The 20,415-nt window shown below is 31.9% G+C and overlaps 1 protein-coding gene across 2 annotated transcripts in view; it reads left to right on the forward strand.

The window, feature by feature from the left end:
* The first annotated feature begins 2,272 nt into the window (after positions 1-2,272).
* The window catches only part of LOC118188466 (uncharacterized), a 42,663-nt gene continuing 24,520 nt past the window's right edge, over positions 2,273-20,415 (forward strand). For both annotated transcript variants that reach the window (XM_035358896.2, XM_085824376.1), the window contains exons 1-2: positions 2,273-6,168; positions 14,592-14,799. In XM_035358896.2, the coding sequence (XP_035214787.1) occupies positions 5,983-6,168; positions 14,592-14,799 (394 nt within the window). In that variant the 5' untranslated portion in view covers positions 2,273-5,982. The remainder of the gene's footprint in view (positions 6,169-14,591; positions 14,800-20,415) is intronic.

The following is a 20,415-nucleotide window of genomic DNA, read 5'->3' on the forward strand; positions in this document are numbered from 1 at the left end:
TAGATAAGTTATGCATCATTTCACAGTGTTTAATACCTTTAAGATCCTGATAGGGAAAAATTTGAAACGATTGCCGTATACTAAAATTCTACAGGGTAATAGAACTTTAAGTTTTTATTAAGAGAAAATTTGGTTCAAGATATATGGAAGAGTTTTACACTCTCGTAGTAAATTCGTTTATTATTTCTCTCGTAGTAAATTCGTTTATTTTCAGTATTTATCGCCACGTTGAAACATGCACAGTTATTTAATACGGAAAAAATATAATTATTTAGGAGTAATGATATGCTTCGGTATATTTTTCAATGGATCGCTTGCACAAGACTTGCAACAAATTTTTTCATTAATTTATTCTTTTCATTCTGCGAGCCATACCAGCTTGCTAAAAACCTGCGTAAAAAAGAATTATATGCACGAAAACCCCACATGGGTTGAAGTTAGTTACTCTGGCCAGTGTTAGGTTTCAATGGATAGCGTATTTCTCTTTTATGCTCTTACGAAATAATAGCTATATATTAAATGTTCATGAAATTAAGATCTGCAAATGTAGTTTCGCTTAAAGTTTAAGAATGCTTCATTTATCAATTATTGAAATACAGGCTAATATACAAGAAATATTTATTGAGAAATATGGCAATCTTCTTTTGTTTTACTGTACTATTCTCGTTAATATTCCAAGGAGGTTAGAATATTAGGTTAGGTCTATTCTAACCTCCTTGTAATATTCAGCATCTTGAGCAAATAGAAATGGCCATCTATCTTGATTAAATTCAGATCGAGGATAAAAAATATAAAAAGGAATTTTTAGTAGAAAAATTTTCGTCAACTATTTTTCTCTGGAATTGTAATTAACTTCTTAATTAGAAATGTATTTGCACATTTTCTGTTCCATTCGTTTGTCAATAAGTGCAAAATTTTGTGGAATGCATTCATTATATGTACGGGCTAATAATACACATAAATTTTAAAAAGCAATAATGCCTGAGGTAAATATAAACATATTATTTATCACCACGTTCAAATATGTACCGTTATTTGATAAAGAAAAAGAGTAAGCATGCATGATAGAATTCTGTATATATTTTAATAAATCGCTTTCAACATGCTTCTCCAATATGTAGCAATTATTTGTATTCTGCCAAAATATGAAACTTTCCTTGCTAGCAGTAATAATTACATCTTCCAGATATCTAAATTGAGCTAAGAGAAAACTTAATTTCAGCTAGAAATACACGATGGATTTTCGTTGATCTGAAATATATTAGCTAATTACAAGTGGGTAAAAGTTAATTATTGTTACAAGCATATATTTCAAAGCAGAAGACATTTCTCAATTTTGACACATGTTCTAAATAATATTTATAAAAAAGTTTGATATTTAAAACAATAATATCAACAAATATAGTTTCAGAAGGTTTAGAAATGCTTCTATTGTCAACTCGTAAAAGATGTAGTGCTGTAATATTCTTGTTAATGTTCAGTTTCTGAAATCAAATAAAAAATATCGCTTCCACACATTGCATTATCATTCATAAACAGCATGTGCGCAAAATTTCAGCTCAAGTTTTTTTTTTTTTTTTTTTTTTTTTATTATCAGGAATGAGTTAAAAAGCAATGAAAACTCTGTTAGTGAGATAAATATTCATAAAACAGTAATAAAAAATCTGAAACTTTTCACATTTATATTATGCCCAAAGGGAGCCTTTTTTTAACGTGTTTTGTGTGTAGCTTTATGTGTTAAATATTATATTCTAGGCAGTTAAACCATAAAATTCAATTCAACAGCAATATCACAAAATAATTTAAAAGGAGCATATCTTTAGATGGCAATTTTCTTTTGTGGTACAAGTAGATAGGATAATAACACCGCAGATAGGTTCGTAGAAAATGCCGTGTTGTGTGAAATTAAGAGGGCACAGCACCTTTAAGCATTCAAAAAATTAATTTTTCTGATTCTATGAACATTTCTGAGCACAATGCAAAAAACCGCATTGAAAAATTCCTATTATTTCTCTAGTTATGACCATTTACGTAAACCCTTACGCAAGAGACAATCTGATAAAAGGGCAGCCATTGCCATTTAAAGGAGCTGTCTGCTCACGTGACTGTTTACGTTCCATTTCTGCAGCTGCGATATTTCTTTCCTTTCGAATGTTCTCTTTATGATTGCTGCCTCACAATTTTTTATTTTCCCTCCTCTTTTGAGAAGCAGGAAGGTAACTACTCATCTTCATATCTTCGTTTCCGTTATCGTTTTTTTTCAATTTTGAAAGTTTGAATTGCCGTTTTCACAAAACAAAACTGCTTTTTTAAAAGCAAAATGAATGCTGTTAATGCTAAAAGGGCATCTGGTCAAAGACCAAAAAGACGGAGGAGGCACAAGTATTATTGAAATCAACATATAAAGCGTGAGTGTGTTGACATAGACCTAAACATTTCTGCATCAGCAAGAAAGATCGGTAACGATTCATCTGCATCAGCTGAACTTCTGGATAACATGAATGATAATTTTGATGGTTATGCTATTATCGATAAAAACTGCTATTTTCAGCATTAGAACAATGTTTATGTTGTTCGATATGCCATAATAAAATACATATAAATTCAGAAATAAATTATGGGCTGATGATAAAAATCAATGTTACATGCAGTTCTTGTGGAATAATTTCCTCTTTCAAAAACTCTAAGATGGTTGGAAAAAAACAGAATGCTTCTGAAGTAAATAGACGATTTATTCTGGCCATGAGGTGCATTGGAAAAGGACTAGCAGATTGTAAAATCTTTTGTGGACTTATGGACCTACCATCGCCTGTGGCACAAAAATCTTATGACAAGAACATAAGTCATATACATGCAGCTACATATACTGTTGCAGAAAAAGTATGAAAAATGCAGCTGATGAAGAGGTCCAGTTGACTGGTTCCATGGATTTGACAGTTAGTAGAGATGGCACCTGGAAAACTAGGGGCCATTCGTTACGTTTCGGTGTGACGTCTATAATTGGCAGTGAGACAGGCAAAGTTATAGGCAGATATACTTCTAGTGCACACTGTAAAGGTTGTAAAACTGCGAAAGATTTTCATTCAACAGAAAACCATTTAGAATGGTAACATCTTCACGTGAAAGTGTGTGCAAAAAAATCATTCAGGATCATCTCTCAAGATGGAAGTGAACGGGATGGTTGAAATGTTTTCTCAATCAGAAGAAAAATATGGTGTTCATTATGTGAACTATATTGGTGATGGAGATTGTAAAACTTATTTAGCACTTTCGAATAATAACACATATAGTGATCCCATTTCTAAAATAGAATGTGTTGGTCATGTTCCAAAAGAATGGGTACACGTTTAAGAAAATTAAAAATTTAATTTTGTGGAAAAAAACTAAGTGACGGAAAACCTCTTTGTGGTAAAGGTCGTCTTACCGATGTCTTGATCGACCAACTTACTACGTATTATGGTAATACCATACGAAAACACTGTAACAACTATTGTGATATGCAGAAAGCAATATGGGCTATATGGTATCATAAACGCTCGAATGATAACGAAGCAATTCACGATTTTTGTCCAGATGGAGCAGATTCTTGGTGTCAATACAAAAAAGCCTTTTTTACTGGTGCACTGAAAAATTGTAAACATAAAAAATCTACTTGTGGCTGTCATATTTGCCATAAAGCCTACTTTTAAAGATTTGTCTCACCCAGACTTGTTAAAAAGGTGTATTGGCGGGCGAACGCAAAATGTGAATGAATCGTTAAATTCATTGATTTGGACATTTTGCTCCAAAACAACAAATTCTGCAAAAAACATTGTGTCAATTGCAGTAAATTTAGCTGTAGCAAGCTTCAATGATGGAAAATGTGCAATTTTATCTTTGATGAGTAAGCACCAGATGTCAGTTGTAATTCTAAAAGTTTCTAAAAGTAATTCTAAAAGTCAGTTTCTAAAAGGATTTTGATCAAAGATGCTACTTTGGTAGACAGTTGCACGGATTTTTGGCGATTTACGTTGGCCGAATTGTTGGCGCGATTTTTACAAACGTCAGCCATCTTGAAAAACGCTGTTTTTACGCATAGTAAAGTATTCGAAACTTGAAAAATAAATAAATAAATATCGTTAAAAGTAATGGATTAATTTTTTGTTGAAAATGTCGTTTTTTAAGATGGCAGGCTTCGAGGTTTCTTTCTGCGATAGCGAGGTAAATAAATACATTTACTATGAGTATAAAATACTAAAGTAAGGTTATTATTACTTTCATATAGCAAAGAAGAGAATAAAAACACCGCTATAAAAACATTGGGCCAACGTTTAATTAGATTAAAATATTACTGAAATTGAATATCGAATTAAAAACCATCATACCAACATTTAAAAGAATTAGAATATTATTAAATTCAAATACTTTAAAATACGTTATATAGAATATAATTAACATTAAAACATATGGACAATAATTATCTCAGCAATTTCTGAAAATAGTGTATTAATTTTTTTAACAAAAATTGAAGTATACAATTATAAAATAAAATAAAAATATGTACTTACATTTTTTTTGAGTGTTTAACCTGTTCTTTACTGATAAGTACCACAATAAAAAATCAGAATCATAATTTAGATAACATCTTTGAAGGAATTCGAAGATATAAATTAAATTTTAAAACGGCCCGGAAATGCACAAATTGTCAGTAACCAATCAGGGAGCTGATTACAGCTCGTTAATGCACAAATATTCTATAACCAATCAGAGAGTTTATTACATCACGGCTAGAATTAAAATTATTTAAAAATTCATACATAATAAAATCATTTTTTAAAAAAATGCAAAATTAAATTGTATTTTAATATTTAAGAGCCATAAATAATGTTTAAAACATTAGATTAAATTTATACATATTAAAACAAATTACTTTTAAAGTAAGGTGACGTCATTGATTACATCATCCACAACATAAAATATGATAAACAATAAAATTTTTATTTCAAATAAAAATGCAAAATTAAATTGATTTTTAATATTTAAAAGCCATAAATAATATTTTAAACACGGAATTTATGCACAATAAAACACATTATTTTTTAAATAAAATGACAACAAAGTATTGGTTACCATAAATAACTTATCCAGCAATGGGTGTACCATAAGTTATATTACTCGCCAAAGGAAAATCGCCAAAACATCACTAAAATCCGTGCAACCGTCTACCAAAGTAGCACCTGACCAAAAATTGTTTTCTGCATACCTTTTTTTAAATTTTATGCGCATCGTACTTATTGATTTTTTATTTATCTGTTAATCATGGGTATTTTAAATCAACAATTTGAATATTATTATTGAAGTGAAAGTTTTTATTTTTGAACACAATGTTGAAAAAGGTGTGTGTTTCACATCTATAAGCAAAAAATAGAAATTATTGTGATATTATTTGTGTATCAGAAGGTAGCGTTTAGTCGTGTTTAACATTATTTCGGTATGCAAAGGTACTGTGCCCCCTTAAAACTTTTTCCAATGTGAGATGCCTTTTCTCCTTTTAAAAGAAGTTCGGAAAAGTTAAAAAGTTTTTTTTTGTCTTTATCAGACATGTTTTGGGACTGAAACCTAATGTTTTAAAGATGAACCAGTTATTCTTTCCCGCCGCAGCTAGACATCTTGGACAACCGACCAGCAGTGTCAGACACTTTTGTTTTCAGGCCAAGAAGATAAGGATTCCAATTTTGGAAGCCGAACGTGCAGGTTGTAGGTTTTAGAGGCCTTATTGTGACCTCATGCTGTTTACCTTCTGCGATAGCGAGGTTTCTTCAGTGTTATCTTTTGATTGTGCTCTCTTGAGACTGGGTATTGTTTCTGTTGTGCTATTGTGGTCATGGAAGGAAACGATTTTCCTTCGTTACTGGTTAAGAACTAAATGTTAGCTCTCCACCACGTGGTTCGGGTCCAGTCCAGTCCATACCGATATTGCTGGACTATCGCTGAGGACTTGCGATGTGTGCGGCTCTTGTCACATATGCCCGAAGGGCGCCTGACATGGAGAAGTCCAAACCGATGAAGGAGAGGTCTAAGATGGTAAGAGAAGGGGTGACCACTTGTCACAAGGCTGAAAAACCAAATCGAAGCTGCAGACCAGGAGAGGCAAGTGTTCCTTTGAAGCATGCCATGACTGCTTGTAAGGTAAGTAGATAGAACATAATTAAGATACGAATACATAGTACAATTAATTATATAATACAGTCAAAAGTCGTTAATCCGGACTCGTCGGGACTTCGGCGATTCCGGATTATCGATTTTTCCTGATTATAGATCATCAGTTTAAATCTGGTAAGATGGCATGCAGAAATTATAAAATTAAAAATATGAAATTGTAATTTATGAAATAAAGAACAATTATGATCTATAAAGGGTATCAAAATTTACAAAAAAAAAAGCTTAATATTTATTTGTTTACTTTATTAAACATTTCTTTCATTGTAAGTTGTTTAAGTTGCTTCGTTTTTTATGTGATAATACATTCTCTTTAATTCTATAAACAGACATAATTTCTTGTTCAGTTACAAAGTTCCACTGTTCAAGTCCTATAATTGCTGTGTCGAGAATACCCACTAATTTGTCAATCGAAATTTTTTCATTTTTAATAACCTCTGTCACTTTCTTCGCTATCGGAAGCGAATTATAATTACGAGGAACTAGATTTAAATCATATCAAAGACGGAGTACATCGAGATAAAATGCTACATTTAGTAAGAAATTATAAGCCAAATAAAATAAAAACATCTGCCTTGAAGATAAGGATAGTGCTGACAGATCAACTTCCAATTCATTGCGCGCCGTGGCGTTAAAGATAAACAAAGTTTAGATAAACAAACGTTATACAGTCAAAAGTCCTTAATTCGGACACCCATAATTGGGAATGATCTATAATCCGGACCTCAAAGCTAAAAACTTTCTGCGCATGCGCCGCGTTGACACATGCGCATAGGCGTTTACGCGTGCGCGTAAGACCTCTTACTACTGCACATTTGCGTGTGCGCAAGCGCAGAATATGTTTTCGTGTGCGCGTTTTATGTATAACGGACGGTGTAAGCTAAAATTATCTAATTATCTATTTCAGTTAATGTTGATGATTGCGTTGTTCCCTAATTTTCGAATTGGATCCGGCTTATTATTTTTTGCAGACTGTAAGAGCAATACTATAAAAGTAAACTTGAACTTTCGATTATGTCAAATAGAATTTTTGATTCTGGAGCTCCCAAAGGATCGTACAAAACGAAAGTATGTTTCGATGTCCATCAAGCAAAAAGTGGAATTGCTGCAAAAAATGGATAAAGACATGAGAATGTGACAGAAAGGTTAGTGAAAACGAAAAAATTTCGATTGACAAGTTAGTCAGTATTCTCGGCACAGCAATTAACAGGACTTGAACAGCGGAACTTTGAAAGTGAACAAAAAATTATGTCTGTTTATATAATTAAAGAGAAAGTATTATCACATAAAACGAAGCAACTTAAACAACTTACATTGAAAGAAATGTTTAATAAAGTAAACAAATAAATATTAAGCTTTTTTTGTAAATTTTGATACCCTTTAGATCATAATTGTTCTTTATTTCATAAATTACGGTTTCATATTTTTAATTTTAGAATTTCTGCATGCTATCTTACGCGATTTAAACTGAGGATCTATAATCCGGAAAAATCGATAATCCAGAATCGCCGAAGTCCCGACGAGTCCGGATTAACGACTTTTGACTGTAGTTTAGATAAACAAAGGATATGCCTTTATCCAGTTTGTACAGCAATTTCACTTTTTGTTTAATGGATTTCGAAACATACTTTCGCTTTGTAGATCCTTTACATATTAGTAAGTATATATTAGAAATTCTATTTGACATAATCGAAAGTTCAAGCTTATTTTTATAAAATTGCTCTAACAGTCTGCAAAAAATAATAAGCCGATTCGAATTCGAAGATTAAGGAACAACGCAATCTGCAACATTAACTGAATTAGATAATTTTAGCTTATCTTATACCGTCCGTTATACATTAAACATGCATTCGTAAACGTATTTTGTGCACACACATATTAGCAGCCGTAAAGGTATTGCGCGCATAGACTCCAACTACTACGGATTCTCCGTAGTTTCTACGGAAATTCATGAAAAACTACGAGCTACGAAAAGTATGGAAAAAACTACGGATTTTACAGAAACAAGAGCAGGAGAACCAGTACGCAAAACGGAACCAACTAATTCATCCGATGGTTGGCTGAATACTCGTGTTATCATATATCACGTGTTGAGTGCGTTCCTAGTTTTGAAGAATTAGCCAATCGTAGATCAGTAACTCCAACCGTTAACGACTTATCAATAGTTCCACCCAATTGTCTGTCTCCCAGGTTCCTCGCTGATGCGTGTTTAGGCTGCATTCGGCTGCATTGTGTAGTTTACGGCGAGAGCTTAGCGTGTGTCTTGTGAACTGTGAATCAGGTGAAAGATTTTTAATCATAATGCTGCCTCGAACGAAGAAGCCAAAATTATCAAAGCAGAAGTTTAAAGATTCATATTCTTCAGAATTTCGATGCATTAAAGCGTCCGAAATTTCTGTGAATCACGCACACTGCAGTGTATGCAACAAAGACTTCTCAGTTGCTCATGGCGGAAAAGATGACTGTAAACGGCATGTGTTTTCTCAAAAGCATATAGAACTTGGCACCGTAAAATCTAAAGAAATAACAAATTTCTTAATAAAGGATGATGAAACAGATCCTATAAAAGCCGAATGCTATTTTGTTCGTTTTTTAATTGAACATAATCTACCGCTTTCTGTTTCGGATCATTCCAAAGAGCTTTTCAAAGCAATGTTTCCGGATTCTGCCATAGCAAAAAAATTTAACTGCGGTCATACCAAAACTGCTGCTATTGTGAAAACGCTTGCAGAAAATACTGTTGCTGATATTATAAAATCAGTGTGCAGTACATCATTTTCTCTAAGTACTGATGGAAGTAATGATAACAATGATAACAAACTCTACCCATTGGTTATAACATACTACAGTAAAGAAAAGGGAGTGATAATTACTTCATTGATTTCTATTTTAGAATGCACGAATAATACAGAAGGTATTTTTAATTGTATAAATGAAAACTTTAAAAACAAAGGTTTAGAATGGAAAAATTGCTTATCATTTTCTTCAGATAATGCTAGTAATATGATTGGAAAGTTTAAAGGTGTAGCATCATTTATCAAAATGCATCAACCAAGTATAATCACCCGAGGTTGTCCGTGCCACCTCTTGCATATAGCTGCAAAAAAAGCTACTGAAAAATTAATTGGCTCAGAAATTGAAATGTTGATAATAGATATATATTTTTACTTGGAGAAAAGTTCGAAACGGAAGCATAGCTTCAAAGTTGCTCAACAAATTTTGGGACAGAATGCAAAATCTCATAAAATTTTGAAATATTGCAGTACGAGATGGTTGTCTCTTTTAGAATCTATAACAAGGATTTTGGAACAGTGGGATGCTGTGATAAATTTTTTTGGAGATAAACCAGATAACAGTGAGACAGTGAGAATGAAGGAAAGAGATTGCAAAACATTAAAAAAATTTTACAGTCACCGACCACCAAATTGTACTTGTTATTTTTGAAAAATACTTTGCCTTTGTTTATAACAGTAAATATTAATTTGCAACAACAAGCTCCTTATATACATAAATTGAGAAGAGAACTTTTTGAACTTTTAATGAATTTATTTGTTAGATTCGTAAAACCATCAGTAATTTCTAAAGAAAATGAAGATGTTACTCTAACGTCTATTCCATTTCAGAAGTATAGTAAACAAAAAGAAAATGAAAATTTAGTGATTGGTGCGGAAACAAGACTATATTTAAAAAGTGCCAAGTTGAATGAAAGTGAAGTGAAATCATTTTTCAATTCTGTGCGAGCTTTTTTTGTAACTGCATGTTCATATATAATTGATAAATTTCCACTGAGTGATCCATTTCTAAAACATGCTGAAGTTGCTGACATCAACTTGAGAACTGAAGTCTCATTTTCATCTGTTCTTTACTTGATGAATACTTTTCCATCCATTATTGATGAAAAATGTCTTAATCAAGTAGAAATTGAATTTTCCATGTATCAAGTAGATGATTTGAAAGAAATTGTAGATTTGCGTATTGATATAGCATGGGGAGAAATTGCCAAATTAAAAAATATGAATGGGTGTATTAAATACAAAGTATTGCCTTCTGTAATGCTTGCTGTCTTAATAATACCTCATTCAAATGCAGCTTGCGAAAGAATTTTTTCTATTGTTAAAAAAAATCAGACGGAATTTCGACCAAATTTAGGTCTTAAAAACTCTTGAAGCAGTTTTGATTGAAAAAATAAATATGCAGGCAAATGAAGAACTGTGTTATAAAAAAACATTCTCAAAATCAGAACTTAAGCTTGCTAAGCATGCTACATATAAATCTGCATTCATAAATTATGCGTATTTTGTTTAATACTTATATGTATCATTCTTGGTTATTTAAATTTTATTTCCCTGTAGAAATTATATCCAGAATAAAGATATGATTTATAGCTTCTGATTTTTTCTATGATTAGTAGTGATTTGAAGTACTTTTTATTAGTGAATGCTTGAGGAGTTAAAAGAAAATTTCTAATTAAATGTGCATATAATTTACAAGGTATATTTTTAATTATTCAGTTTTATATGTATATGGATTTTAAATGTAATAAAATCGATTACAATTAATTATTAATTTAAAATTAATGAATGGTTAATTACAACATACGCTACGCGCACATTTTCAAAGTTGTAAAAATGTCGTTCGTGCGTTGACTACTGACAAGGTTTGCTGAAGGTTGGAGTCTATGTGCGCGCATGCGTCAACGCGCCGCATGTGCAGAAAGTTTGTAGCTTTGAGGTCTGGATTATAGATTATTCCGGACATTATTTCGGTTATTATGGGTGTCCGAATTAACGACTTTTGACTGTACGGAGAAAATAGGATAAAAAGCATGTGTACACTATATACAAGCTGCATCAACTACATAGGGAAGTTGGAATCGCAAATAGCCTGATATTCCGATCTTCTGTGAGTACGATGCAATCGAAAACTTTGAAATTATGTGCGGGCAGCTTAAAGCCTTGTTAAAGAAAATTTCATTAACTTTGTGGAGAAAAGTCTCGACTCTTTCAATTTTAAGGTCACGGTGAAGCGTGTCATTTGAAATATAGAAGTGAGCAGTCGTAATAAGTCTGAGGAACTTAATTTTATATTGTTTGAAACTTATTCAAATCTTTATTGGAAACTGCCGCCCAAGCAGGGGAGGCAAACGTAAAAATTGGATGGACTATAGTCGTATAAAGATGTTTTTTTACGCAGTAAATCAAGTTTGGAGAATTTACCTAGTAGAGGCATGAGATTTTTCATTACTGCAATAGATTTTTTCCTGACATTTTTAATGTACTCTGTCCAGGTAAATTTGTGATGCAAGATAACTCCAAGATAATTTGCTTTCTTCACAATATGAATTTCCTTGTTAAATAACGTGAGTTTGACATCGATTGGTGTTCTGGATCAGTTCTTTTACTGATAATAAGAAGATGCGACTTTGAAGCATAACAAAGCGATCTTCCATTGCGTACACCAGTGCTCTATGTGCGGTATCATTTTCTGCAATTTGTTGACAGCCATGATTGGGCTCAGTGACTTCACAGCAATAGCGGTATCGTCGGCGTAACAACGAATATGCATATTAATACCTGCCAAAGGCATCGGAAAATCAGCAACATAATAGAGATAGAGTATAGGCTCAAGAATTGTGCCTTGGGCTACTCTCGCATTCGATCTTTTTTTATCTGAGGTGTGTTGGTTATGAAATGGACTTGCTTGAAATAGAGTGGATATGGCGAAAATTGTGAGCAACTTTTAAATACCACTGCTTTTATTTCTTTTGTGCATTTATTTTTAGTGCTTTGTATTTATACACGTGTTACTGTTTTATGGTTCCACATTTGGTTCTTTGAAAGTTAATGGAAATGGTTTGTTCATTATTTTGCTTTTCCTATGCGGAGTAGTGTGGATTACAGATGCCGAGTATGCATATGCATAATACATTCCTAGCTTTATCCTAGGATTGTTGCTGTTTTGTTTACTGTGTTTGCTTACAGAGTTGGTTATCGTTTAGCCAATGGAGACTATTAAGTTTTGTACGGTTTAGAGCTAATTAACATTCAACAAAAATTTTCTTGTTGTTTCTTGAATTTCTATCAAGATCTTAAAAATTTGCATTCGCCTTCTGCTTGGTCAGTTCATATTCGTGTTTATTATGATCGTTATGCTTATATTATGAGCATATGTATGAATGTTTATAATAACATAGTTGCAATAACTGCTGAAGTATAGTAAACTTCCAAAAATGGTTTTCTTTTAACACATATTATCTTTCTAAGGAATAATATTCGGAATGGCTTAAATAAAGGGAAAGTAATCGAATAGTCAAAATAATTTCATTTTTTTGGCCAATACATTATACAGTACGAAGGTTGAGAGGTCTCCCCTTTCTCCGCAAAATCTTGAATATTGAAACTGTTACAGTTCGCTGCAAAGCAAGCAACAGACCAATTTTTTTTTTGTCACTTTCCAATCTGGATTGAATAGGACTAAAAGTTCTGCGGTCTACCAACCCAAACGAAGAATGATTCTATTCCGAAAATTTAACGCCATCTGTTGAAAATTAGAATGAAAAACACCCCAGTGATTTAATTCTTTATTCTCCCAATACCGGCAGTTGTTGATTCCGATTGCGTAATATCACGTAGGGAAGAACTACGACGCACGTATTGCGCAATAATGTTTGCGATATTTTGCAGAGATAATTAATTTTGATGTTCAGTCCGAGATTTGTTTATGAGCACTTAAAAGAGTTTTACTGTGCTTGCTAAGCAGAATATTTTTTAGTTCCGTTGGTTTATTTTTATATGATGCACATATCAAAATGTCAAAAGCATTTATTTAGCGAAAAAATCTAAAGAGCGGGTACAGTCTACCCCCCCTCCGCTCCTTCAAGTTACGCTCGACTGTCCGAATATTCGCCAATTTCCAAGTATGCAGGTTAGTTAAGCTTTTACTGTTAAAGGATGACTGCATGAAGTAAATTTCTGTCTTCTGATTTCAGAAATGTTCCTCCTTTTTTACTTAAATTACTTTGCTTGCAATATCTGTTAAGGGAAAACTGATATACAATGAAAATTTAGAAAATGTTCAGAATTTAGATTTAAATTATTTAAATATCAGTATGAGTGGAAAAATAAATTGTATTTATTATTAGGTTCGAAGCGAATACAATAAATATGCCTTATTATTATTTATTTTCTCTGTTTTGAACTGAAATTTCTTCATTAAATCTTGTAATATAGTTTAGTTCTTCATAGTTTTTTTTTTTTTCTCTCTCATTGTAAACTAGTTCTGTAAATTGAACTATTATTTAAAATTAAAAAAAAAAAAAAAGTAATTATTTTCCATGGATGCTTATTCTCTCTTAATAAGTACTGCATTTCTCATATTTTAAATTACAAGTCTAATTTTTAAGATTATGCAGTTGTGTATGATGTAATTAGACAGGTGCTTATTTTTTTTCTTAAAATGTGCTTGAAAAGTGCTTATAGGTACTTATTTTTTTAACTAAAATGTGTCTATGAACCCTGTTACATCGGACGTTTTTATTCTCGATGTCGCATATCGACATCTACCTGATGTCTTTATTTCCTGTATATTGCTAAATATGAATTTAAACGAATGCTTGCTTATCACTAATCACGTGCCTGTTTTCAGTTAAGCCGTGCACATAGGTATCATTTATTAATTGGATACAATTTTTAATTAATATTCAGTATTTTTATGTATTTCCATAAGTATGCCTCTTGAATTCTACAACTTTAGTTAATAGCAAAGCAGGTTTGGATATTACTTTTACCTTCGTGCGAAGCATTTAATATAAGTAAATTCTAGTGAAATCAATAAATTTAGAAATATTCCAATAATAAAATTATAGTTATTCAGAGAAACTGGAAAAAGCCGTCAATGGTGGTATTATAGTCACAAATTTTAAGCTATATTCGAAGTCCACAAGTAGTTGTGTAATTATTATATGGTTGGACTTAACCAGGTCCGTAACAGAAGTGGAATTTCAAATAACTACAACAGTAAAAGAGTTAAATTGACAACATTGTAAATCAGCGTAGATTTTTGTAAAATTCCTGGTTTAATACGCTTAAGGCGTAACTTACAAAATCAATTCTTATCTGTGTCAAAAGCGTCATATATATTCATATTCACATATTTCAAAAGGGATTTTACAAAAATCTATGCTGATTACAAAGTTGTCGATTTACCTGTATTGATGAGAGAACAACAATAAAGAATATGAGAGGAATGTTATGCTCATGTGCCACAGACAGCTCTTCCCTTCTTCCAGAGCGGTAGTATGTCGGAAGTTTATAATTCCTTTTCACAGTTTACTTTAAGTGATGTGGGTTGTGAAGAATATCTAACATAAATTTAAAAACTACATTTCTTTGCAGGATATAGAATATCTCGTCGCTTATGCTGCTGTACAAGCGTTGGTGAATCGTAATACAGAAGTTATTAAAGGCATTTTAAGACAGATGCCTTTAATAGCCCATGTGGATTATGATGCTCCCAAACGGATCCGGCTCAATACTGTGGAAGATTGTATTTTTCGAATACCTGCTTTGTGTCTGCTCTCGGAAAGGGACGCTGCTGTACCAGGTAATGTTAACCTAATTGCACAGTTTTATAATGTTTCACATTTGCAAAAGAACCATTAAAACTGAAATTATGTTTGTTGCTGTAGGTTTATTAATGCAATATTTTGCTTCGATTAGTTTCTTTCTACTACCTTCTTTATGTCTACTATAAGCTCTCGTTGAAAACAGGAAGTGACTTTTGCAATTGAATAGGAATTCGTCACTCCTATCTCCTCTTGGTAGCAAACTCTTAACAGTTTGAAGATCTTTTTATCTACATATACAGTGGTGGCCAAAACTGTGGACACTTTTGGAAATTTTTATGTTTTTGAACTTTGTATGCTTATAGAAAACGTTACATTTCACAAAATGCAAACTTGTATATATCATTTTAAAGAGAATTTATTACTGAATTCAATACAAAACATAAAATTCAATTATTTGCTATACAAAAAAAGTTATATGTACTTTAATATAAATAAAAAACACAGTTATGAAGTGGTTTGTAATGTCTAGCTTTCCTGGCCAATCACTGTTCTTGTTCTGAGAACCAATCAAATGTTAGTAACTGCCAGTAAAAGCTGACATCATGTTTACACTTGAAAGAATTCATTATTTTGCTTTGTTCTGTAGAAGGAGGGCCTGTTTCTTGTACACTGCAATTACAAGTAGGAATTTTTGTAAAAATGTTTAATATTTAGTTAAGAAGCAATGACATCAAATAAAAGAGTAGATTGGACACCTAGAAAGAGATGTAATATTATTGTGTTACGAGAAAGTGGTCTTTCCTATGCTGAAATTGCAAGACGGGTGGTTCAGTGACTACATCTGGTGTCCGAAAGTTTTGTTTACGATATCAGGAGACAAATTCAATAAAAAACAAAGAAGGAAAAGGCCGAGAAAGGTGCACCACATCTATTGATGACAGAAGAATAAAAAGACTATATCTCCAAGATAGAAAAATGTCATCAGCGGCCATCAGAAGTGATGTGAATGATGCTGGTGTTTCTGTCAGTTCAAGAACAATCAGGAGAAGATTAACAGATGTTGGACTGAGAGGTAGAATTCCACGAAAAAAGCCTTATCTTAATTTTCAGCAACGGGAAAAAAAAAAAAAAAAAAAAAAAAAAAAAACACAGTGGGCAAAGGAACACATTAATTGGACAGATGATCAGTGGTCACAAGTTGTATGGAGTGATGAAACTAAGATATCGTTATTCGGTAGTGATGGGCAAAAATATGTAAGACATAGAATAGGAGAAGAGCTACATCCTGACTGCATTCAAGCAACTGTGAAGAACACAGTTAGTGTTATGATTTGGTCATGCATGTCAGCAGATGGTATTGGTCACCTTCATGTCATCGATGGGACACTGAATGCCAGAAAGTACATTGAAACAAAACTTCTTTCTTCCATCAGAGATCTCTTTCCCAACAATGCTTCGTTTATTTTTCAGCAGGATTCTGCTCTTTGCCACACGGCCAAAATATCGAAAGTGGTTTCGTACAAAGAGAATTAAATTGTTGTCATGGCCAGGAAACAGTCCTGACCTCAATCCTATCGAAAACTTGTGGCACCGTCTTGTCCGAATGAGGCGCCCATCAAATAAAAGGGAACTAATTGAGGCTATAATTGTTTCCTGGCATCATGTAATAACGAAAGAAGAGCTTAAAACTCTTGTCAGCTCAATGAAATGTCGATGTGAAGCTGTAATAAAAAATAAAGGGTACCCTACTAAGTACTAACTCACTGCAATCATCACTATCTAATGTATATCCATAACTATTATCCGTTAACTTTTTTTGTATTGCAAATAATTGAATTTTGTGTTTTGTATTAATTTCAGTAATAAATTCTCTTTAAAATGATATATACAAGTTTGCATTTTGTGAAATGTAACATTTTCTATAAGCATACAAAAACATAAAAATTTCCTAAAGTGTCTACAATTTTGGCCACCACTGTATATATTCCATGCTTAGTGAGTTTATCTATGTTGATTCTTGATGTTACTCTTCCACTGAAAAAATTCTGGAAATATGCGAATAGAACTGAAATATTGCTAAAGTTTGTTTTGCCAAATTATATTGAAAAAAATGAAATGATGGACTCAAAAATTTTAATTCTGTAATTTATCAATTAAATTTCTCTTACATCCTTTTATAAATTTAAGTTTACTTTTAAAAACCATATTCTTAAGTGTTTTCCCCCATAACCCTGAGTTAAAATTTTGCTTTGGTTAAAAACATATAACGTGAAGTGTCTTCTTCTTTTGTATTTTTCTTATTTATGCATGAGATAAATATTTATCTGTCACTGTTTTATTTATAATGTTTATTAATAAGTAATATAAATTATGATAATTTGTATGGTGAAACATATCTAAGTGTCTAAGAAAACATCTAAAAGAGATCTTGTTTAAATCGTCCCCAAAAAGGGCTGTGTTTGGGTCTTATCTGAAATAAACACACTATAATAAATTTGCTGGTTCAGTTCTTTATTAATTCTCATAATTAATTACAATCACTCATTATTATCTCATAGCTGTGACCAGACCTCTTACACCACCGATGGAGATTCTCAAACTCGTCTGAACACCATTACATATGCGCATGCGCGGATTACATTACAGGTGCGCAGGCACGAACATACCGCCATGCGTTACAATGCGTAGCATTCAACTATTGTAATTAAGATATAGCATAAAAAATTTTAAACAAGTATTATAAACAATTTTGAATAAGTACTATTACATAAAATCATTATTATAATTAGACATTACATAAAATCAATATTATAATTATTATAATTATAATTATTACATAAAATTAAAATTATTATAATTATTACATAAAATTAAAATTATTATAATTATTACATAAAATCATTATTATAATTATAATCATTATTATAATTTGAGTTATATGCCATATACATTAGCATATAACTCAAAACAATACAATATAACATTTCGGTTACATAATGACATTTTATGTGAAGCACATTCAATGGTATACAATAACTATAAAGACAATATTCATTTTTGTATTGGTAAGGCACATAATTTGGTAATTGGTCATTTGAAAGTTCCAGTGTGAGATTTTACATTACACATGTGAACCTTTCCATCTTTACCATAAACTACTTCTATTATACCACCAACTGCCCAATTACAACAAGGCAAATTATCTTTAATTAGGACCATGTCTCCAACTTGTGTATTGTTTTTAGAGCTTTGCCATTTAGATCGATTTTGTAAATGACTTAAATAATTGGAGTTCCATTTTTTTCCAGATAACTTGTACTAATCTTGTGACCTGTTGCCACAATTTTAACATGTTAATGTTAACTTGCGTGATATCTGGCTCAGGGATCGAATTAATTGGTCTACCAATTAAAAAATGCCCAGGTGTTAGAACTTCTAAATCATCAATGTCCGAAGACAAGGGTGTTAATGGTCGGGAATTTAAAATTCCTTCAATCTGAATCATAACAGTTAAAAATTGTTCAAATGTCACTTTTGCATTACCTATGACACGTTTGAAGTGGTATTTAAAAGACTTAACTCCAGCCTCCCAGAGGCCTCCAAAATTGGGTGCTCTGGGAGGGAGAAATTTCCATTCGATATTCTCAGAACTCAAATAACCAGCTAAAAGCTCATCTTGTTTGTTCACTAGTTTATTTAACCTCTTTAATTCTGCATTTGCACCTACAAAATTACCTCTTTAGAACTCTTACCTTTTCGTGCAAAGAAACGTTCCAAGGTAGCTATTAACCCTTTGACGCGCACAATATTATTTTTATAATTTTTTTAAGTAAAAAATCTAGAAATTGAATATTATGATCCTAGATGCAAGTAATATATGAATTTAAAAAAATCTACTCTTGCCCATTGTTCTGTGGGTGGTGGTCTCACTGTGAAACCACCACACGTCTAGGACTTTGAAACTTACTGATGTAGTAGGGGAAAAAAACTTACCATTTTCCGCACGCGTTTCCATAAATGACGAAATTTACGGATTTTTAAAAAATGTATGTAAGAATTTCATTATATATAATTTTTGACATTATTTTACAAAGTAAATCGTCTGAAAAAATTAAAAAATAAACATTTATGTAATTTTTCTATAGCAGTGAAAATATAAGTGCCTACATAATAAGGACATTTGGATAAATGGATTAAAAAAACTCAATGAAATAAAGATAAAAAAAGAACTCAGTTTTTTTTTTTTTTTTTGTGACACTGTTCAAAGCATGTTTTGTCTCTTTGGTACATGCATAGACTCCCATTGCACGTTTCGCACATACATCTTGTTCTATGAGGTTTCTTCCTTGTGCTACAAAATGTACATTGCCTGGATTTGGCTTTGTACGTATCATTCATTTCCCACTCATACTTATTTTATTAGTATTTCGTCACAAAATATTCAGAAAATATTTTAAATTTAAATAAAACTTTTATGCAATTTCTATTTTTAATTATAGCAAAGTACATTTACCACACCACAGGAAATTATACCACAGGAAATAATTTATAAAATCACAATACTAGCTTGGGGAGCAAGTGTTTTGATGTCAGAGCCCTTTATCTATATGCGGGTAAAAATAAACATGCCTATTTGAAAAGCAAGTGAATGCCATTGAGAAGCAAACGACAGTAGTTTCAAGGCACGACCACCGAGCCTCTAGAAGATTGTAAGCATTGTGACACAAAGCTCTAGTAGCGCAGTGGTCGCGCCCTGAAACCACATAGAAAATGCCATACATATAGAGGGTTCTTTTTATATATGCAGTTTAATTACTGCAATTTTTTATTGTTTATGATAGAAATCATGATGTGCGATGACTAACTTTTGAAATTTAAAGTTGTTTATATTAATAAAAGGAAGTTATTTTGTCTCATCGAAAACGAATTTTAAAAGGCATCCGATTTGAAGCATTAATACTTAAAACATATATGATTCTACAGTCATTTTGTGTTATTTAGATGTTAAAGATCAGTAATCAATTCATTTTCACTCAAAAATTTTGGAAAAAAGAGGAGGAAAAAATTCGGAAAATGGTGGTTTCAAGGCGCGACCACCGCACGTCAAAGAGTTAATGCTTCAGATGTTAGGTTTGTTATCAGCTGTAAATGAATGGCCTTAGTAACCATACAAATGAATATACACACATAAACATTTTGATATATACCATTTCTCTGGTTTTTATACTTAATTAAGAATGGGCCACAGAGGTCAACTCCAATACAATTAAATGTAAGATTAGCTGTAATTCTTTCCTTGGGTAAATCACCCATGATTTGTTGAGCTACAATGGCATTAGCTTTAAAACATGTTATACAATTTTCTACAACCATTTCTACCATTTACAATCCAAAATTTTTGTCTTATATGATATAACAAAGATTGAGGACCCACATGCAAATATTTTAAATGTTAGTAATTAACTATTAACTCTGTTAATTTATGTTTAGAAGGCAGAATAATAGGAAATTTTTTTCTCATAAGTTAAATTGCTATTTCTTAATCTACCTGCAACTCTCAACAGTCCATTGCTGTCAATGAAAAGGTTAAGACTTTTAATAGAACTATTTCTTGGAACAATACCTGATTTTTTAAGATTATTTATCTCATT

Source organism: Stegodyphus dumicola, chromosome 9 (genome assembly GCF_044657685.1).
Source record: "Stegodyphus dumicola isolate Sdum_Otavi_A_Nest chromosome 9, ASM4465768v1".
In the NCBI taxonomy this organism is placed as follows: Eukaryota; Metazoa; Arthropoda; class Arachnida; order Araneae; family Eresidae; genus Stegodyphus; species Stegodyphus dumicola.